Consider the following 22,476-nt stretch of genomic DNA (forward strand, 5'->3'; position numbering starts at 1 on the left):
AGAAACACCGACGTGGACGAGGCTGCTACAGAAGCAAAAATCACACAGACGTTGACGATTTTACAGGCATATTTTTAGCGCAAAGGACGGGACGAGATACAGACAAGACGAGCACGGCTGACGGCTGACGTTGACGAGGCTGCTGCGCAAGGAAGAAATACACAGTTGTGAACGAGGCTGCTGCAGAAGGACGAAACATACAGGCATGAACGAGGCTCCTACCGAAGCAAGAAACACAAAGACGTGGACGAGGCTCCTACACAAGAAAGACTCACACAAACGTGGGAGAGGATGCTGCACAAGGAAGAAACACACAGGCGAGAACGCAGCTCCAACACAAGATACACATATGTGGACGAGGCTCCCATGCAAGCAAGAATCAGAGACGCGGACGAGGCTGCTGCGCAAAGAAATACAAAGTAGTGAACGAGGCTGCTACACAAGGAAGAAACACACAGGCGTGAACGAGGCTCCTAAAAGAGCAAGAATCACACAGACGTTAATGCGGCTGCTGTTCAAGGAAGAAATACACAGGTGTGAACGAGGCTGCTACGCAAGAAACAAACGTGCATGCACGGGGCTCCTGGACAAGCTAGAAACACCGAAACACAAAAACAAATCAAATCTTTATTTTCTCTCTCAAGGAGAAAGAGGGGGCACCGGGTAAAAGCCGCTTGATTGCGGCTTGACGAAGCCCAGCCCTATCATGTAAAATTCGGCAGCAGTGTGAAAAAAATATTTAGTTTCAAAAAGTTAGTTAGAAACAGATTTCGTTAAATAGTCTTTAGCTTAAACACAATGCCTATAAAAGAACCTTTCAACATCATTCAGAAAAAAGCCGCAGCAGAACAGAGCACTTCTTGCCAGTGTAAAATACAGGATACAATAAAATAAGCAACAAGTAACAAACATCAACAACACCAAAAAGTACAAATACAAGCATACAAAATTTATCAGGCGTTAGCTGCAAGAAAATATGCATAAACTGCTTGTTTCGACATCTTTTCCGGGCAGACATCGATGGCCGCAAGGTTATTTAAAAGAACAGCTGCGTGATAAGATATGGACTGGCGAGCATAATCTGTACGACAGAAAGGCACAACCCATGAGTCATTTCGACGAGTATTGTAGAAGGAAATGTAGGGACGAAGATTTATTAAGTCCACGAAGCTGCGAGAACACGCCAAAACGGACGAGCGATATGTAGACGTGAGACAAAAAAGATGGATGGATTCTATAGGAAGAAGTTTCAAGTGATGAGAGTAATCAGACGTATGCGCATGACACAAAAGTTTAGCAATTGCACGCAAGGCACGTTTCTGACAGGTGTGAGCGAGGCACCTACACAAGGTAGAAGCAAACAGAAATGAACGAGGCTCCTACACAAGCAAGAAACACAGACGTGGATGAGGCTGCAGCGCAAGGAAGAAATACACAGTTGTGAGCGAGGCTTCTATAAAAGAGAGAAAAAGAACAGGCATCAACGAGGCTCCTAAACAAGCAACCAACACACAGATGTGGATGACTGCTGCGCGAGGAAGAAATACACAGGCGTGAACGAGGTTGCTACACAAGGAAGAAACAAACGGGCATGTACGGGGCTCCTGCACAAGCTAGAAACACACAGACGTGCACGAGGCTGCAGCGCAAGGAATACACAGGTGTGAGCGAGTCGGCTACACAAGGGAGAAACAGGCGTGGGCGAGGCTGCTAAACAAGGAAGACACACACAGTCGTGGACGAGATTGCTACACAAGCAAGAAACAGCCGCGTACGAGGCTGCTACAGAAGGAAGAAACAGCCGCGAACGAAGCTGCTGCACAAGGAAGAAAAAAGACGTGGACAAGGCTGCTACAGAAAGCAGAAACAAAGGGCATGAACGAGGCTGCTACACAAGGAAGAAACACAGCCGCGAACAAGGCTGCTACAGAAGGACGAAACACAGACGTGGACGAGGCTGCTACACAAGGAAGAAAGACACAGCCGAGAACGAAGCTGCTGCACAAGGAAGAATCAAGAGACGTAGACGAGACTGCTACACAAGGAATAAACACACAGCCGAGAACGAGGCAGCTACACAAGGAAGAAACAGACGTGGAAGAGGCTGCCAGAGAAGCAAGATACACAGATGTGGATGAGACTGCTACACAAGCAAGAAACACACACCCGCGAACGAGGCTGCTACACAAGTAAGAATCAACAGACGTCTACGAGACTGCTACACAAGGAATAAACACGCTGCCGTGAACGAGACAGCTACACAGGGAAAAAACTGCAGACGTTGACGAGGCTGCTATAGAAGCAAGAAACAGAAGGGCGTGGACACGGCAGCTACACAAGGAAGAATCAACAGATCTGGGCGAGTCTGCTACACAAGGAAGAAACACCGACGTGGACGAGGCTGCTACATAAGGTAGAAACACACGAGGGTGAACGAGGCTGCTACACGAGGAAGAATCAACAGACGTGCACGAGACTGCTACACAAGGAGGAAACACACAGCCGTGAAACAGGCTGCTGCGAAAGGAAGAAACACAAGGGCGTAGACGAGGCTGCTACAAAACGAGAAATCCACAGACATGGATGAGGCTGCTACGCAAGGAAGAAACACAGACGTGGACGAGGCTGCTACAGAAGGAAGAAACACATATCCAAGAACAAGGCTGCTACACAATGAAGCACAAAAGTGGAAGAGGCCGCTACAGAAGGAATACACTGCCACGAGCGAGGCTGCTACACAAGGAAGAAGCAACAGACGTGGACGAGGGTGGTACAAAATGAAGAAGCAAAAGGGGGTGCACTAGGTAGAATGAACATAAGTGGGCGAGACTGCTACACAAGAAAGAAACAACAGATGTGGACCACGCTGCTGCAGAAGGAAGAAACACCAGGGCCTGTACGGGGTTGCTACACAAGGAGCAATCAACAGACCTGGACGAGACTGCTACACAAGGAAGAAACACGGACGTGGACGAGGCTGATTCAAAAGGAACAAACACAAGGGCGTGAACGAGGATGCTACACAAGGAAGAAACACACTGGCGCGATCGAGGCCGCTACGCAAGGAAGAATCAATATACATGGATGAGACTGTTACAAAAGGGAGAAAAAGCCACGAACTAGGCCCAAAGAAAAGCAGGAAGCACACATACGCGGATGAGGCTGCCGCGCAATGAATAGATACAAAGGCGTGAACCAGGCTGCTAACAATATGAAGAAACACACAGGCATGTACGCGGCTGCTACACAAGTAACACAGACGTGGACGAGGCTCCTACACAAGCAAGAATCACAGACGTGGACGAGGCTGCTGCGCAAGGAAGAAATACACAGATGTGAACGAGGCTGCTTCAGAAGGAAGAAACTTGCGGGCATGAACGAGGCTCACACCAAAGCAAGAAACACACAGACGTGGACGAGGCTCCTACACAAGCAAGAATCACACAGACGTGGACGAGGCTGCAGCGCAAGGAATAAATACACAGTTGTGAACAAGGCTGCTACACAAGGAAGAAACATACAGACATGAACGAGGCTCCTACGGAATGAAGAAACACACAGACGTGGACGAGGCTTCCGTGCACTGAAGAAATACACAGGCGTGAATGGTGCTGCTACACAAGAAAAACACATGCATGAATGCGGCTCCTACACAAGCAAGAATCGCACAAACGTGGACGAGGCTGCTGCGCAAGGAAGAAATACACAGATGTGAACGAGGCTGCTACACAAGGAAGAAACTTGCGGGCATGAACGAGGCTCACACCAAAGCAAGAAACACACAGACGTGGACGAGGCTCCTACACAAGCAAGAATCACACAGACGTGGGACGAGGCTGCAGCGCAAGGAATAAATCCACAGTTGTGAACAAGGCTGCTACACAAGGAAGAAACATACAGACATGAACGAGGCTCCTACGGAATGAAGAAACACACAGACGTGGACGAGGCTTCCGTGCACTGAAGAAATACACAGGCGTGAATGGTGCTGCTACACAAGAAAAACACATGCATGAATGCGGCTCCTACACAAGCAAGAATCGCACAAACGTGGACGAGGCTGCTGCGCAAGGAAGAAATACACAGTCGTGAACGAGGCTGCTACACAATGAAGAAACATACAGGCATCAACGAGGCTTCTACATAAGGAAGAAACACACAGACATGAACGAGGCCCCTACACAAGCAAGAATCACACAGACGTGGATGAGGCTGCTGCGCAAGGAAGAAATACACAGTTGTGAACGAGGCTGCTACACAATAAAGAAACATACAGGCATCAACGAGGCTTCTACACAAGCAAGAATCACACATGCATGAACGCGCCTCCTACAAAAGCAACAAACACACAGACGTGCACGAGGCTCCTACACAAGAAATAATCACAGAAACGTGGAGGAGGCTGCTGCGTAAGGAAGAAATACACAGTTGTGAACGAGGCTGCTACACAAGGAAGTAAAACATACAGGCATGAACAAGGCTCCTACCGAAGCAAGACACACAGACGTGCAGGAGGCTGCCGCGCAATGAAGAAATACACAGTAGTGAACGATGCTGCTGCATAAGAAACACACATGCGTGAACGCGGCTCCTACACAAGCAAGAAACTCACAGACGTGGACGGGGCTCCTACACAAGCAAGACTCACACAAACGTGGACGAGGCTGCTGCACAAGGAAGAAATACAGTGTTGAACGAGGCTGCTACACAAGGAAGAAACACACAGGCATGAAAGCGACTCCTATACAAGGAAGAAACACATGTGGAGGAGGCTCCTACACAAGCAAGAATCACAGAGAGGCGGACGAGGCTGCTGCGCAAAGAAATACGTAGTAGTGAACGAGGCTGCTACACAAAGAAGAAACACACAGGCGTGAACGACGCTCCTAAACAAGCAATAATCATACATACGTTAATGAGGCTGCTGCGCAAGGAAGAAATACACAGGTGTGAATGAGGCTGCAACACAAGAAACAAACGTGCATGAACGGGGCTCCTGCACAAGCTAGAAACACCGACGTGGACGAGGCTGCAGCGCAATTAATAAATACACAAATCAAATCTTTATTTTCTCTCTGAAAGAGAAAGAGGGTGTGGCGGCTAAAAGCCGCATGATTGCGGCTTGACGAATCCCGGCCCCATCATGTACAACTCGGCAGCAGTTCTAAAAAACATATTCAGCTTCAAAAAGTTAGAAACAAATTTCGTTAAATAAACTTTAGCTTAAACACAATGCCATTAAAAGATCCTTCTACACCATTCAGAAAAAAATCTGCAGCAGTACAGAGCTCTTCATAGCAGTCAAAAATACACGATACAATAAAATAAGCAACAAGGACCAAACATCAAGAACACCAAAAAGTACAAACACAAGCATACAAAATTTCCCAGGCATTAGCTGCATGAAGATATGCATAAACTCCTCGTTTGGACATCTTTTCCGGGCAGACATTGACGGCCGGAAGGTTATTTAAAAGAACAGCTGCGTGATAAGAAATGGACTGGCGACCATAATCTGTACGACAGAAAGGCACAACCCATGTGTCATTTCGACGAGTATTGTAGAAGGAAATGTAGGGTCGAAGATTTATTAAGTCCAGGAAGCTGCGATTACACGCCAAAACGGACGAGGGATATGTAGACGTGAGACGAAAAAGATGGATGGATTCTATTGGAAGAAGACTAAAGTGATGAAAGTAATCAGAAGTATGCGCATGACATGGAATGTTAGCAATTGCACGCAAGGCACGTTTCGAGAGGTGTGAGCAAGGCTGCTACACAAGGAAGAAACAAGCAGACATGAACGAGGCTCCTACACAAGCAAGAAGCAAACAGACGTGGATGAGGCTGCAGCGCAAGGAAGAAATACACAGTTGTGAGCGAGGCTGCTATAAAAGGGAGAAAAAAACAGGCATCAACTAGGCTCCTAAACAAGCAAGCAACACACTGACGTGGATAACTGCTGCGCGAGGAAGAAATACACAGGTGTGAACGAGGTTGCTACACGAGGAAGAAACAAACGGGCATGAACGGGGCTCCTGCACAAGCTAGAAACACACAGACGTGCACTAGGCTGCAGTGCAAGGAAGAAATACACAGGTGTGAGCGACTCGGCTACACTAGGGAGAAACAGGCGTGGGCGAGGCTGCTAAACAAGGAAGACACACACAGGCGTGTAAGAGACTGCTACACAAGGAAGAAACACACAGGCGTGAACGAGGCTGCTACAGAAGGACGAAAAACAGTTGTGGACGAGGCTGCTACACAAGAAACAGAAACGCGGACGTGGTACTACACAAGGAACACCGACGTGGAGAGCCTGCTACTCAAGGAAGAAACAGCGGACGTGCACAAGGCTACTACATAAGTATGAAACACACAGGCATGAACGAGGCTGCTACACCATGATAAATACGCAGATGGGGACGAGTCTGCAACACAGGGAGGCTGCTGCACAATGACAAAATACGCAGACGTGGACGAGGCTGCTTCACAAGGAAGTAACGAACAGATGTGAACGAGACTCCTACACATGGACGTAACACAAAGACGTGTATGGTGGTCCTACACAAGGAAGAAACACCGACGTAGACAAGGCTACTACATAAGGAAGAAATAAACAGACGTGAACGAGGCTGCTACTCAAAAAAGAAACATACAGCCCTGGATGAGGCTGCTACACATTGGAGACACACAGAGGCGTGAGCGAGGCTGCTTCACAAGGAAGAAAGACAGGCGTGAACGAGGCTGTTACACAAGGAAGAAACATAGACGTGGGCGAGGCTGCTACGCAAGTAAGAAGCACAGGCGTGGACGAGGCTGCTACACAAGGAAGAAACACAGACGTGGACAGGCTGCTGCACAAGGAAGAATCAACAGACGTGAACATGGCTGAAACACAAGGAAGAAACACACAGACGTGAACAAGGCTGTCACGCTAGAAAAAAACAAGCAAATGTGGACGAGTCTGCAACACAAGGAATGAACACAGATGTGGACGAGGCTGCTACACAAGGAAGTAATGCGCATACATGAGCGAGACTGCTACATAAGGAAGAAACACAGACGCGGACAAGGCTACTACACAAGAATCAGACGTTGGTGAGGCGGTTACACAAGGAAGAAAAACACAGTAGTGAACGAGACTACTACACAAGGAAGAAACATGCAGCCCTGGATGAGACTGCTACAGAAAGGGGAAACACACAGGCGTGAGCGAGGCTGCTACACAAAGAAACGGACAGATGTGTCGAGTCTGCAACACAAAGAAGAAACAGAGGTGGGCGACGCTGCTGCACATGAAACACACAGACGTGGGCGAGGCTGCTGCAGGTGGCAGGAACACAAGGGCGTGGACAAGGCTGCTACACAAGGAAGAAACTCAGGCATAGAAGAGGCTGCTGCACAAGGAAGAAACACACAGGCGTGGAGGAGGCTGCTACACAAGGAAGAAACAGAAAGAAGTGGACGAGGCTACTACACAAGGGAGAAACATGCGGACTTGGACGAGGCTGCTGCGCAAGGAAGACAGGCACAGACGTGGGCGATGCTGCAACAAACGTCTGTGTGTTTCTTCTTGGAATCTGGATCATGTATGCTGCTGGTTTCAGTTGTCATGCCTCACCTAGCTCAACAATCCACCTGATCAAGGAAATGACGCAGTAAATGTCTCACATATCAGCGGACACCTGAACCAAGCCGTAAGGTAAGGAAGGCAGGTCGGAGTGTAGGACGGAAGAGAGAAAGAGGTGTCATGGTGGAGGCGCCCGGAATAACTTCGACGACTTGGAGATGTTTGGCGTGCACTGATCCCCCCGTGGTCGAAATTACTTCGGAGCCCTCCACTTGCCTGAAACTTTTGTCAAATGCGCGGTCAGATCACTGTTGTTGAATTGGTTAAAATATTTTCTCATCATTGTTTTTAAACACCGTGACAACGTTGGTTTTGTAAAAAAATATTAGCGCAAAGATGGAGACAGAGGGCAAGAAAGGAGCCACTTATGATGACTAACAAGGGCTGCATTACACTTGTAGAAACAGATGCCATGCTTACTATTGGAATCATGGTTGTGCTTTGGTTCATGGAGGTCGTCGTTCCAAATGTAGGCTTCATCGGTATGGTGCTGCTAGCCGAAGCCGTGGACTGGGGTGGTCCGGTAATAGTGGTGGTATTGAAGGGCTCCACTACGAAGTCATTAAGTGTGGCGGCACTGGTGGGTGTAGCCAGTGTGTCCGTGTTCCACAGAAGAAGAGGGACAAGCACGAAGGCCATCAGGAGGAGAACTACTGCCAAGGCCCCAACCATCAACGGAGACATCCTGCATTGCAGTGGCCGGGACCGTCGCAGCTGTTACGCTGAACCTAAATCCTAAGTGCGCTGTGCTGCCGAGCGAAGTTACCTGACTCAACATTTGAGAGATTTCTAGGGAGGATAGGGCATCCATTCATGATAGAAGGGTTAATTAATGCACAAGAACAAGAACGCATATACAGCAAATCTATTGTTTGCGCCTGACAGAAAGACATTTTTATGCAGCCCAAGCCAGAGAACCCGTTGTGTTCTTCGTGGAGAAAAGGGGCCTCAAGAGAGTAGAAAAACTCTAGCGTAGCAATTGTGTTATTAATTTTGGCTCAGTAGAAAGAAAAATTCACTGATCAAAATGGCTTAAAGAGGTAGCTTGTATTTCTATAGGTTCTTGTGAGAAGTGCACCGCAACATGATCTAAAAAACATGGGAGGGATATATCTTACCGCGTTCTCTGAAAACATGCCAATTCTGCAAACGTCTTTCGAATGCGCAGCTAGATTTTTAGGATTTTGTACAAGTTGTCCTTAAAGCACTTGATTTATGCTTCGTATTTGGTCTCAGGTCTGTGGCTCCCCGAATAAATCTTTGATATCACGGGAATGTGTTATTTTTAAGCACTGGCATACTTGTGGTCATCTTTATATTGAGAGAGATCGCTGGCAGTCTTTCAAATGAAGGCATGAAAAGAAAATGTTTACGCATTTTTTCCTAGGTTGATAGAAAAAAAGGACGTCTCACATGTCTCCTCTCAATTTTGTCATTTTTGTGTAACCACAGCTGGCATTAGGTCCAATGTGTAGTATTCTATTCTTAATACCTGCTGTTGTTTACAACGTTCCGCTCAAAGAGTGCCATTGGCCCTGCCAAGCATTGCTGCACTCAAGTTCCTTGCTCCCGTTTTAATAGTAGTGGCAAGGAGATGTTTAGTCAGCAGTGTCAAAGAGAACGGATGGAAAGTTAAATGCCTTACAGTTTTTCCTTTAATTCCTGGCGGTCCCTCCTAGGTTGAAAGGTCTCCACATCCCCTGCGCAAGAGCGAATCAGGCAGTTTGTCAAATTTTCAGCAACACGTTTGGGCACTCAAGCACGTCCATAAATACATGAGGGTTAACAAAGGTCAGGCTCCTTGTTATTCCCTGATATGCAACTCAAGAAGAAAATAACAAGAACAACAGATAGAAACACACACATCTCCGCACAATACTCTAATAAATTATTTTCCGCGATAATAGTGAAAGGTCCTCTATGCGCCAAACTGAACACCTATCACATTTTCATCTTTCCTGCAAATCGATATCGCTGCTTCGAAACGGTATTCGACTGAACTCTCGGACTGTCGCCTTCCAGACGACTCATTTTCTTCGAAGATTTCTATCAACTGACCAATGGAACGCGACGAGACATTATGCCTGCTTCACTTTATTGACGCGCCACCGTCATAACAAACAATACATTATAGCTTGAAATTGATGCTGAAAATATCTTCTCGCCCAGTATTCAGCAAATATGGCTCTGCAGACTGCCAGAGCAATCTGACAGCACAGCAGAACATAGAAGCTCGAAAGGTAGAAAAATTGAAAGTGTGAAGAAGATGGGATTTAACTCAGGCGTACTGCCATCGCTAAGAGCTAGACCCTGCTGAGCCTGATCGAGAGCGGACCGCGGCTGCTTCACCGCTGCTTTCATCGTCCCTAGCGTCACCAAATAAACCAGTCTTAGATTTGTTAGAGGTTCGCTTTGCCGTCCCGGTACGCCCTGGATCTCCGCAGCCACACGCTACCGACCCCCAGTGTGCTCGCAGACGCCATCCATCAAGCAGTGCAGTTTGATCCGGCAGTCGGCTGTTGCAGCTCCCTCTGCCAGCGGCACCCGAGCCCGCCCTCTTGAGCGGGACTGACATCCACGATGCTGAAGACTGGCTCACGTCCTACGAGCGGGTGAGCGTGTACAAGAGAGACGACGCTACAAAAATGACTAACATCATCTCCTACTTGGCAGGTGTTGAGAAGCTGCGGTGTTGCAACCACAAAAGGAACCTCTCCACGTCGGCCACCTTCAAACAGAACTCTGCGAAGTGTTCAGCTGTCCTGCTGTCCGAAAGCTGTGTACAGAGCAATGCTTGCGCGAACGTTCGCAGCATTCGGGATTGACTTTCACGAGCTAAAACGAAGTTGTGGTCAATCTGTGCTCGCACGTCAACACCCAGATTTTCGTGGCTGACAAAATCAAGCATATTCTGAAGAGTATCGAGAAGGACGCAATTAAAATGCTGCTTTCCCGAGATCACCGCGGCGTTTCAGAAGTTGTCAGTGTCTGCCAGAGTTACGAGGAGTTGCGCAAGCAGAGGCTCCTCACTGGCCAGCCCACCGTGTCTGTCGATACACTTGCCGGGCCTGTCTGCTGCACCTGACCATTCGGTCCTATCGCAACAGCTTAACCATTTAATAAGTGAGGAAGTTGTTTGCCAACTCTCTCTCCGCTCCATCGACGCAACGCTTCCTGCGCCTCAACACAATTAACTTATTGCGCTGCTTCATAAGTTTCGCTGCTCCTTTGAATTCCCATCAAACCGCTTTGAGCCGCACGTCGACTATCGCCCATCACATCGACACCGGTGGTCATGGTCCTCTGTGTCAGCTCCCATACAGTGTCTGTGCCACTGAGCGTCATGTTCCTCAGTACCAGGTTGACTCCATGGTTCAGAGCGGCGTGATTCAAGCCTTTCTCAGCCCATGGGCCTCACCCATGGTAATTCTGTAGAAGAAAGATGGCTCTATTCGTTCCTGCGTTGATTACCGCCGCCTGTATAAGATAGCACGGAGAGACGCATTTGTGACCGTGACGGCCTGTAAGAATTTATGTCATATTTTTCGGCCTCTGTAATGCTGCGGCTACTTTCGAGTGCATGATGGACACTATTTTCCACGGCCTGAAGTTGTAGTCCTGCCAAAAAGCTACGACGTAGTGGTCTTTTGGCCTGATTTCGAGACTCACCTGAACCGGCACAAGCACGTCGTGACCTGCCTTACGGACGCCGGCCTGCAGCTCAACTTTAAAAAGTGCCACTTTGCTGCTCGCGAATTAACCTTTTAGTTAACATAGTATCAAAGCAGTGTGTGTGTTACGACGCCAACAAACTTCGTGCTTTGACTGCTTTACCCAAATCTATTTGCACTAATGACCGACGCAGCTTCCTCTGCCTGTGTTCTTGTTTTCGGCGTTTTATTCGGAACTTTGCTGCGATAGTTTCCCCGTTAACACAGCTCCTTGGCAGTAAAGTGGATTTCTCGAGTTGGTCGCTTGCATGCGACAATGCCTACAGCATCTCGCGCAATCTCCTCAGCGCACCGACCATCGTGCGCCACTTTGACCCGCTCCACAACCTAAGCAATTACTGACGCCAGTGGCATTCGTCTCAGTGCTGTACTCGCCCAGTGCAAATTTGGATACGATGAATTTTATTTATTCATTTATTCATTTATTTATTTATACAAGTACCTGCAGAACCACAAGGGCATTATTGCAGGCGGGACAAGTGGAGGAAATTGAGCATTTGACAAAACCTTAAAACAACAAAGCACAGTTGGTAAAAGCAATAAAGTAACCAAATACGTAACAACTGTACGTCATCTCGACGGCAAGCGGTTTTCATTGTACCGCGGTGCAAAATTGCAACACAGAAATCGAAAGGGTACACTATCGCATGAAGCGCATTGCCAGCCAAAAGAAATGAAGTAAACGGAATGATATTAATCTAAGACAGACTGCGTGACAATAAAGACAAACTCTGAACACGTTTTACATTCACCAAAAATCTTGGGAAGCATATTCCAGTGTGCGGAAGAATGCGCAAAAAATGAAGTACGGCACACATTAGCGACAGCGCATTTCAAGAACTTTCACCTCGTGATCACATCGTTTAGAGATGATATGGGGACAGAAAATGTATTCCTCTGACATCAGAGTAAACTTTAAAAAAAATTTCGAATTTTGCAGTTAATCGGCGGTGTGCTACTGTTTTCCAACCAAGGATCTCCTTAACTAATGTAATGCTGCTACGGAAGTTATAATTACGAGAAACAACTTTTTTCAGCGCGCTTCACGACGCGTTCAAGCTTTCCATAAGATTAGAGCTTTGAGGGTCCTATACCGCGCAAGCGTATTCGAGTACCGGACGAACATTTGTTACGTAAAGCAGTTCTGTGACTTTCTAGGGGGCTTTATAAAATTTACGTCTAGCGAGGTTTAGCATACGAGATGACTCTAAGGTTAAGTATTCAATATGTCTGCTCATGTTAAATTTTACGAAATATAGACCCCGTAGTTGCTTACGCCAGCCGTACCCTGACTAAGGCCGAGTCCACTTACTCCGTCACGAAGAAAGAGTGCTTGGCCATCGTTTGGGTCCTCGGAAAGTTTCGCGCTTACCTCTAGGGGCGTAGTTTTGACGTGGTCACGGAACACAATGCCCTTTGTTGGCTTTCTTCGTTAAAATATCCCTCCTGCCGCCCGGCTCGATGAGCTCTCCGCCTCGAAGAATATACAATACGCGTCGTCTACCTGTCGAGCCGCAAGCACCAGGACGCCGATGCCTTGTCTTCCTCCCCGCTACAGGCTAAAATTGCCAGCCCTACCGCACCCGAAGCAACTGCACCTTTGCTCTCCATCAGCGACATGCCTTCAGAGCAGCGTAAAGACCAGTGTATTGTCTCTCTTTTCCACTTTCTCGCCGACTCATCTACGGTTCCGGCATCTCGCGCCCTTCGTCGCCAAGCTTCACATAGTGCCATTCGTGATGACCTCCTTTATCGGCGTAACTACAATCCTGATGTACTCCGATGGACGCAAATCTGCGCCTGTTTCCACACTGACCATCAACGCGGTCACGCCGGAGTATTGAAAACTTAGACTAGCACCCGTCTCAGGTACTACTGGAGCATCACGTACAACTTCATAACGTCCGCTCGTGCGCACCTTGCCAACGCCGTAAACAACAACCTTATCACGCCGCTGGGTAAGCTGCAGCCTGTACCCTGTCGGTTTCGCCCCTTCAATTGTGTGGAAATCTATTAACACGGCCCTCTGCCATACAACACCATTGGCAGCCGCTGGTTCATTGTTGCGATTGATCACCTGACAAGGTGTGATGAGAACGCTGTGTTCCTGGCTGCTACAGCTCGTGATTTGGTGTCATTCAATCTGAAGCGGTTCATTTTTTGCCACGGTGCTCATTGTGAACTGCTCAGTGACAGAGGGCGCGTCTTGTCTGACGTTGTCGAACTTCTGCTCGCCGAGTACAAAATCATTCATGGGACTTGCACCGCCTACCATCCACTAACCAATGGTCTAACCAAACGCTTTAATCGCACCGTTGGTATCATACTGGCCATGCACATTGCTGCCAACCACACGAACTGGAACCTTGTTATCGTATATATAACGCCTATAACACTGCTACAGAATCCACCACCGGCTTCTCTTCGTTTTTTCTGCTTTACGGCCGGCATCCATCCGTCCCCATCGACACAATTCCTTCCTGCCGCATCGAAGTGTTCAACTGTCTCTGAAGCTTCCTAGCACGCCGAACACTGCCGCCAGTTCACAAGCTCACTCACGACAGACACTGTGGGACACCACAAGCACAACAATGACGAAGTTCAGCTTGCCCCGACCTTCCCACCTGGTTCACTCCTGTGGCTGTGGGTGCCCCCAGTATTCCTGGCCTATCGAAGAAACTTGTTTCCAAATGTCATTGCGCCTTCCGCGTCCTGGAGCGCACATCCCCAGTCTACATCACTGAGCCACTGAAGACGTCTGCCGATCTCCACCGCCGTGGCGACTACACTGTGCATGTTACTACACTGTGCATGTTAAGCGCCTAAAGCTGCACTACGACCAGCTTGCACTGTCGCACCTTGAGTCGCCAGGATGGCTTCTTTTCTCCACGAGGCCATCGCACACAGCGTCACAAAATAAACCGCTCTTACAAAGGATTGAATTTCCATTTTGTAAGGACGGCGGGTCTGTAGTAACAGTACGGCACATACTTGCGCGTCACGCTGTCCGGTCGTGGCTCCATCGGTTCGTGTGTGCGCTCAGGTAAGCGAGCGATACTTCACTCAAAGGGGACGCACCACATCATATAAGGAGATAGCATTCCTCCTCCCACCCCTTCTGTGCCCCAATTTCCTCCTAAAAAAGCGAGGAGTTTTTAGAGCAGTGTTAAAGAACGCGGTTCAGTAGCGGTTTATTATTGTAAAAACAAAAAAGGGAGTAAAATATGCTGCGGATCGTAGCAATTGCTATCAAGTATCTTAAGCATCGGAGCTGCGGCCGGCTACACAGAAGGAACAGGGAGAGTACAGGAAGAAGAAGTACAGAGGGAAGCGATAGAAAGAAAGCGAAAGGCAGTTATTTACCCATTCTTTACAATATTTACGAAATTATAAAAAATACACAAGTTTGGGCTACTGGGGCTCTAGTGTCCACGCACTGAATACGAACAATAACCGCGATTGAATGCGCATGTTTACACTGCGCACCACTGAGCATATTTACAACATAGCAACAATGTATATTACAAACTCGCGCCCACGTAGCGTCCTGTCCCTAATCCATGGCCCACGCGGCGCACTGCCAGACAGAGTACCACTGGGATACTTCAACTCATGGCGCTGAGGAGAGGCTGTGGAAGCTAAAGTCATTGTTTTTGGAAAGTCTCCAAATGAGGTTTTTAGCATAATGCTTGACGAAGAACTTCGCACTCACATAGTGATATAAACCGGAAGATATGCGAAGCAAAACAATGAACATGGTTTTTCTGATCAACACGGAGGACGTGAAGAAATTCATTAGGATTCTCTTGCTTAGTGGATGTCCCAAGCTCCCTAGTCAGCGTATTTATTGATCTCTCGAGGAGAAACTGCATGAGCCGACTGCGATTTATGGACATAAAGCGCTTTTTTCCATCGTGCTGGCAATGATTTCACTCAGGGCACAAATGACAGAATGTTCAAGGTGGGAGCGCTGATGAAGCTCATGAACAAGTTCAGACCACACGGAATTTTTCATCAAATCCTGTCGGTAGACGAAGTAATCATAAAATATTTTGGACATCACTCCTGCAAGCAGATTACAAGAGGGAAGCCGATACGCTTCGGTTACAGAAACTGAATGTTGTGCAGCGGCGATGCGTATTGTTATGCATTCGATATATACTGTGGAAAGTCTGCAACACCTGACACAAGGCCGCTAGGATCTCGTGTCGTCCTTTATCTTTTCGATGCCGTAGCAATACCCAGTGACTGTGCTGTATTCTACATTTTTCTTGATAAACTTATCATATGCTACAATCAAGCGTTTCAGATGAAACTCAGAAGCCAAGGTGTAAAAGAATACGGAAGCCCTGGATTAACAGCTCGTTATTGAAGAAAATAAGAAAAAACCGTTTGTTTCATACATTTTTAAAAACGCGAGAAGAAGATGCTCTTATTACTTTCAAACAGAATGGAAACAAACTGAGCAGTGAAATTAAAAATGCTGAGGTAGAATATTATGAACAGGTTTCTGCCAAAACAGGAAAGGATACCAGGAAAATATGGAATTAAATGAAAGGCCTAAGCGGGAAGAAAGAAGAAGTTACAATTCTAAAGATAGTCACACCCAAAGGCACACTAACCGGTCTTGAAGCGGCCACTGCCCTCAACACCTATTTTGCCACGAGCGCAGTATACCACCAGAACAATGAAGGACACAGCATGATTGATAACAGTGTGACAATAGTGAACACCGTAGTACTCGTACCAGTGACTCCTTACGAAATCAACACACTTACTAATCGAATTAGAAAGGACGTTGCTTCTGGTTTTGATGAAATTAAAGCAATTCCACTTAAACATGAGTCTGAAATCTTCCCCCCCACCATAGCAGATATAATAAATAAAATGTATGAGATTGAAATTTTCCCCGACTCGCTCAAGATAGCTCGCATCTGTCCTAAACACATGGGTGGCGCTGAAGGAGACATAAGCAACTATAGGCCAATCCCGGTTCTTCCTGCTACGCTGAAAGTATTTGAAGAAGACATAAATATAAGACTAGAAAAATGCTTCGCAAAATATGGGGTAATACGTGATATGCAGTTCGGAATTTAAAAAAGCAAATCTACCGAAGACGCACATCTCAGTATCAAGCACGACATTTTATATAACTTTGAGCCTAGGCTTTACACGCTAGGACTGTTTATCGATCTACGGAAAGCGTTTGACTCAGTGTGTCACGATGTGCTAGTAATTAAAGTGAAACGATGCGGTGTTCGAGCCGTTGTCCTAAAACTGAAAGAAAGTTACTTAAGCAGTAGGCTTCAATATGTGAGCGTCCACCAAGCAACGACTGTAAAAATAATTAAACAAGGTGTTCCCCAAGGTTCTATTCTTGGACTGATCATATTCCTAGTGTAACGAGGGATAAAGTTAACGCTCAGGTGGCGGCGAAACCACGGCGGCGACCATGTCTCTCGTTTGTTCAGGTCAGCAGGCGCTCGGTCTGAGCGATGGCAGGGCTGCTACTACTTCTTCTTTGCTTCAGTAAATATAGGATGATGCCCTTCTCGTTCTTTACAATGGCCACGGGGCGAAAAGGAGCCATCCTGGCGACTCAGGGTGCCGACAGCACAACTGGGTCATAGAGTGGCTTGAGTCGTTGGACATGCAGTCTCTCGACCATGGCGACGGAGATCAAAAGACGGTGTGAGGGGCTCAATAAGGTAGTTGACTGAGGATGTGCGCTCCGGGACGCGGTAGGGGCCGCGGTTTTTGAAAAGAAGTTTTTTTGAGGGACCGGGAGCAGTGGAAGGGATCCACAGCCAGTCGAGTGAACCGGGTGGAAAATACGGAACAAGCCAACCGTCGTCATGGTGGTGTTTTTGTTACCCCGCTCCTCCACCAATGTAACGGTGCCTTAAGTTAACGCTCAGGCGGCGGCGAAACCACGGCGGCGAGCGAGTCTCTCGTCTGTCCAGTTCAGCAGGCGCTTGGTCTGAGCGATGGCACTGCGGCTAGAATGATGTCCTTCCACTGCACAATTGCACCGGAGAGAAAAGGAGCCACCCTGGCAACTCATGGTGCCGCCAACACAACCGAACCATAATATGGCTTGAGTCGTTGGACATGCACAGTCTCGCGACCACGTCGGCGCCGATCGGAAGACAGTGTGATGGGCTCAGTAAGGTAGTTAACGGAGGATTTGCGCTCCAGGACGCGGTAGGGGCCATGGTTTTTCGAAAGAAGTTTCTTTGAGAGGCCGGGAGCAGTGGAAGGGATCCACAGCCAGACGAGTGAACCAGGTGGGAAATCCGGATCAAGCTGACCGTCGTCATGGTGTTGTTTTTGGCACCCCGCACCTTAACCAAATGTAACGGGGCCTTAGGTTAACACTCAGGCGGCGGCGAAACCATGGCGGTGACCGAGTCTCTCGTCTGTTCAGGTCAGCACGCGCTCGCTCTGAGCGATGGCAGTGCGGCTAGGATGATGTCCTTCTACTGCACAATTTTCCCGGGGAGAAAAGGAGCCATCCTGACAAATCATGGTGACGACAACACAACCTGGTAAGAGTATGGCTTGAGTCGTTGGACATGCACGGTCTCCCGACCGCGTCTGTGGAGATCGGAAGACGGTGTGACGGGCTCAATAAGGTAGATCGCGGAGGATGTGCGCTCCTGGGCGCGGTAGGGGCAATAGTTTTTCGAAAGAAGTTTCTTTGAGAGGCCGGGAGCAGTAGAAGGGATCCACAGCTAGACGAGTGAACCGGGTGGGAAATTCAGATCAAGCTGACCGTCGTCATGGCGGTGTTTTTGGCGCCCCTGAGTGTCTACCGTGCACGACCGTGCAATCTGGCGGCAGTCTTCTGCGTGCTGGGCAGCTTCAGAATGGGTTATACACTCAGATGAGGCAGGGCGGTATAGGAGAACTCTCTCGATGGGAGCGGATGGATGTCGGCCGTAGAGAAGAAAAAAAATTTGGAGAAGCCGGCGGTAGACTGGGTAGCAGTGTTGTATGCGTCCTAATATAGGGTATAACGAGGTGCCAGCTCGTGTGGTTGGCCGCAATGTACATTGCCAGCATGTCGCTCCGAGTGCGATTAAATCGTTCGCTCAGACCAATTGTTTGCGGATGGTAGGCTGTGCAAGTCTGGTGAATGATACTGCTCTCGGCGAGTAGAGCTTTAATAACATCAGACAATAATACGCGGCCTCTGTCACTGAGGGGTTCCAGAGGAGCACCGTGGCGAAGTATAAAGCGCTGCAAAATGAAGGACCCCACTTCACAAGTTGTAGCAGCCGGGAGCAAGGCGGTTTCTGCACACCGGGTCAGGTGGTCAGTGGCAACATTTACCCAGCGGTTGCCAGCAGCGGTGTACGGCAGAGGGCCGTATATATCGATGCCAACACGGTCGGAGGGGTGAGGAGGAGAATGCAGCTGCTGCAACTGTCCAGCAGAGTGATGAGGCAGTTGCTTACGGCGTTGGCAGGATGGGCAAGAGCGGACGTACTTCAGGATGAAGTGGTACATGGCTCGCCAGTAGTACCAGAGACGGATGCGAGTGTACGTCTTGAAGACTCCCCCGTGGCCGCATTGTGGGTCAGCGCGGAAACAGGCGCAGATTTGGGACCGGAGATGTTGGGGAATGACGATAAGCCATTTCCATCCATCAGGTTTAGAGTTGCGCCAACGGAATAGATCATCGAGAATTGTAAAATGTGAGGCTTGGCGACGAATCGTGCGGGATGCTGGAGGCGTAGATGGGTCGGAAAGTCAAGACGAGAGGCAATCTATTCATCTTGACGCTGCTCAGAAGGCATGTCACAGGTGGTGAGCGAAGGCGCAGAGGATTCGAGGGCGGAGACGATGGCAAGCTTGGCCGGTATCGGGAAGCGAGACGGGGCATCAGCGTCCTTGTGCTTGCGACACGACCGATATATGACACGTATGTTATACTCTTGGAGACGGAGAGCCCATCGAGCCAGACGACCGAAGGAATCTCTTAGCGAAGAAACCCAACATAGGGCATGGTGTTCGGTGACCACGTCAAACGGACGGCCATAGAGATAAAATTGAAACTTGCCAAGGGCCCGGAAAATGGCCAAGCACTGTTGTTCCGTCACGGAGTAGTTGGATTCAGCTTTCGTGAGGGTGCGGCTGGCGTAAGCAACCACATATTCCTCGAATCCAGACTTGCGTTGGGCGAGCACAGCGTCGAGGCCAATGCCACTGGCATCCGTGTGCACTACGGTTGGGGCTTGAGGGTCGAAGTGACGCTAGATGGGAGGTGCCGTGAGGGGACAGCGCAAGGTGTTGTAGGCGTCATTCCAGGCAGGCGGCCAACTCGAAAAATCCACATTTAGGCCGAGTAGCTGAATTAAAGGGGTAGCAATGGCCGGAGTCGAAGAATGCTCATGAGTATTTGGCCTTTGACGCAGGCATCATTGCAAAACATTTTCAATTAGCACAATTTGGTCTGTTCAGAAGGATTGAAACATGATCAGGAAATTTTTAAAGTAATTATGGAAAACAATAATTGCGGGTTTTCGTTAAAATCGATTACGATATTGCTCAACCATTCTAAAATTGACTCGCCGTCGTGCTGAAGAAATGATGCTATCTTATAGTCGGCGCCTAGCCACTACGGGTGTATCAACACTGTATTGGTAAACACGGCACAGTTTGCATGCAGAACTCGAATAATTGAAATAAAGAATAAATAAAATAGGTCAATGTATAGATCCTTGAGTAATACCAGTTTTTGTCTGTTGCAGACCACTTCTGATTACTAGTACAACTAGCTGTGAACGATTCGTCAAATAGTTAACAAGAAGAGAACAAAAAGGTCCTCTAAACCCGTAATCATGGAGTTTTTCACGGTTAACAGAAAGAAATACTTTGGACACATCCGGAAAAGAACGCACAAGCAAATTTATTTTCTTCAATGGAGCTGTTTAAATGATCACATAGTTCAATGATCACATAGTTCATCAAGCGCATTCTTCGTACCACAATCCATAATAATTCCAAACTGATTCCCAGAGAACACGATATGAGCTTCACGAAAACTGATCACAATCAAGGAAATGAGCTTTTCTAAAACAAGCGCAATGCATGAAAAGATGGAAACACCACGTTAATTTTCAAATATATTTTTTACTGCTACTTTGTTCTTATGGACGCCTACCACTTTATTCTAGCCCTCTGGTACTATATGCGTCGAAATTATGGCATTATATTCACGAGCAAAACATGCTCTATGCGAAGGGAAAGTGCCATCGGATCCGCCTCGTATTCTATTAAAGCTTGTGAAACTTTGCTTAGCACCGTACTCCTCTCTTGGGTTTCACCTTGTCGCCTTCTAACCGTCCTGGTTAGTTTATTTGCTAAAGGGGGTGCCTTGACCAACCCCTTTATCATCAATGCTACTCAGAACATCCACCTTCCAATGACAGTAACGAAGATTACTCGTCAATTTGTCATCTGCAAGGTCCCGACTTCCACGAGGATTCCGTGTTACCTCACCCTCGCTTCAGTGCCGCCAGCCCCTCTCTATATTCTCCCCGACGCGGCTACAGCCCCGCGGGCGCATTCCATGCATCGACCAAATACTGGAAATGTATTGGTAAAGGCCTGTCCTACAAAGGTCCGCAACCATCCACTTCTAATATTGTTGCGACTACCTGAGCTTCTTGGGGGGGGTTCAACGGAAGCAGAGCGAACCTCTCGTTCAACAACCATCCCGAAGGACCGAAGGATTGGCTCAGGGGCTGGACAGTCGCCTTACGTCACCAGGGCTGCCCAAACTTTTTTTACTGTTTTCAAATTAACTATGCGGGTAACGACTATATATGGCTCTCAAAACGCTTCTGGCGACGTTTGCGGGGTGCTTGAAGTGGAGGCAGCGCATACGCAACGAATTTTTTGGCTCCCATTTTTCCGATGTGCATTACGTGCTTAACCATGAAAGCTTCCACTACACGAGTGAATGCAGTAAAAATGAGCTCAGCTTAGTGGGAAACCAATTCCTACTTTTGGAGACAGCGGGAACAACTCACCTTAGTCAGCAGGAGGCGCAGGTGTAGACTGGCAAGCCGCCTCTGTTCGAATTGAAAGCGGTAAAAACGCATGTGATGTTAATTAAATTATTTCTTTTTCGGTGGGCTCTGTAGTGAAAATTGATTTCGCCGTAATGAGCTGAAATAGCAGAGCCTATCTGGCAACACACCTTACGGCAACGATAATCAAGGGCGTTGCAAAAGTAATCGTATTTTTTAGGGATGCGTAAGCTATTTGCATGTATCGCAGTTGCGGTATAGAATGAAATAAGAATGCGCTTTTATTACATCCGAAGGAGCATTTAAAACCGTTTCCCCAAGTATTTCAGTGAACAAAACGGCTTGCCAGAGACCGTTACTATGTGCCCCAAACGCCTTGATTTTAGGAGGCTGATAAGCTCATTTGTTGTGCTCAACTTCAAACAGGACATAGTCTGGGCATCCGATCGCAGTGCTGTTAGAGCACGAAGAGTTCATCGAAAATGCAAATGGACATTTCCTCGGGCAAGAAGTAAATCAACTGCGGAAGTTCCTAATTTATTTCATCCTGTCATTCTCTTGGGTGACGGGATTTGCGTAGGCTGTGCACGCTTGGAAGTTAATACTTTTTTTCAATTTGTACCAAATTTTAACCCAACGAGTTTCTTCGGCACGAAAATGTGTACCTATTTCAGTTTTTAAATGAACAAAAAAAGACTAGCTGCGTATGCTAGCTGCCTCGACACCATCGCTTTTCTTAAAACTTCTATTTATGGCACAAAGATATTCTTTTGCTCTGACGAGTATGTGCTCATTATAAGAAGTACTATATCGGGATTCACCTAGTTGTTTGAAAGCTGATGCGCAATGGGAACATAATATAGCGAAGTAGAACTGCAGTTGCCATCAACAGATGAGTGCAAGGAAGTGCTGCAAAGATTTTAATCTTTCAAAAGAAGAGAATTTGTGAAGAGCACAATCGTTTGCTGTATGTATCTGTGGAAGGATCTCACCAGGCGCTGAAAATCACATGACTTTAAGAGCCATCTTACTGTCCACTAAACGTGAACTGAACAAAGAGCATTCAGCGAGA

General features: G+C 47.7%; 1 protein-coding gene across 2 annotated transcripts in view; it reads right to left on the reverse strand.

The window, feature by feature from the left end:
- Window positions 1-22,476, reverse strand: part of LOC144106245 (uncharacterized) — a 230,025-nt gene that overhangs the window by 168,854 nt on the left and 38,695 nt on the right. For both annotated transcript variants that reach the window (XM_077639004.1, XM_077639005.1), the window contains exons 4-5: window positions 9,279-9,333; window positions 8,054-8,318 (exon numbers count right to left, since the gene is read on the reverse strand). In XM_077639004.1, coding sequence (XP_077495130.1) covers window positions 8,054-8,318; window positions 9,279-9,333 — 320 coding nt within the window. The remainder of the gene's footprint in view (window positions 1-8,053; window positions 8,319-9,278; window positions 9,334-22,476) is intronic.

Source organism: Amblyomma americanum, chromosome 10 (assembly GCF_052857255.1).
Source record: "Amblyomma americanum isolate KBUSLIRL-KWMA chromosome 10, ASM5285725v1, whole genome shotgun sequence".
Classification (NCBI taxonomy): domain Eukaryota; kingdom Metazoa; phylum Arthropoda; class Arachnida; order Ixodida; family Ixodidae; genus Amblyomma; species Amblyomma americanum.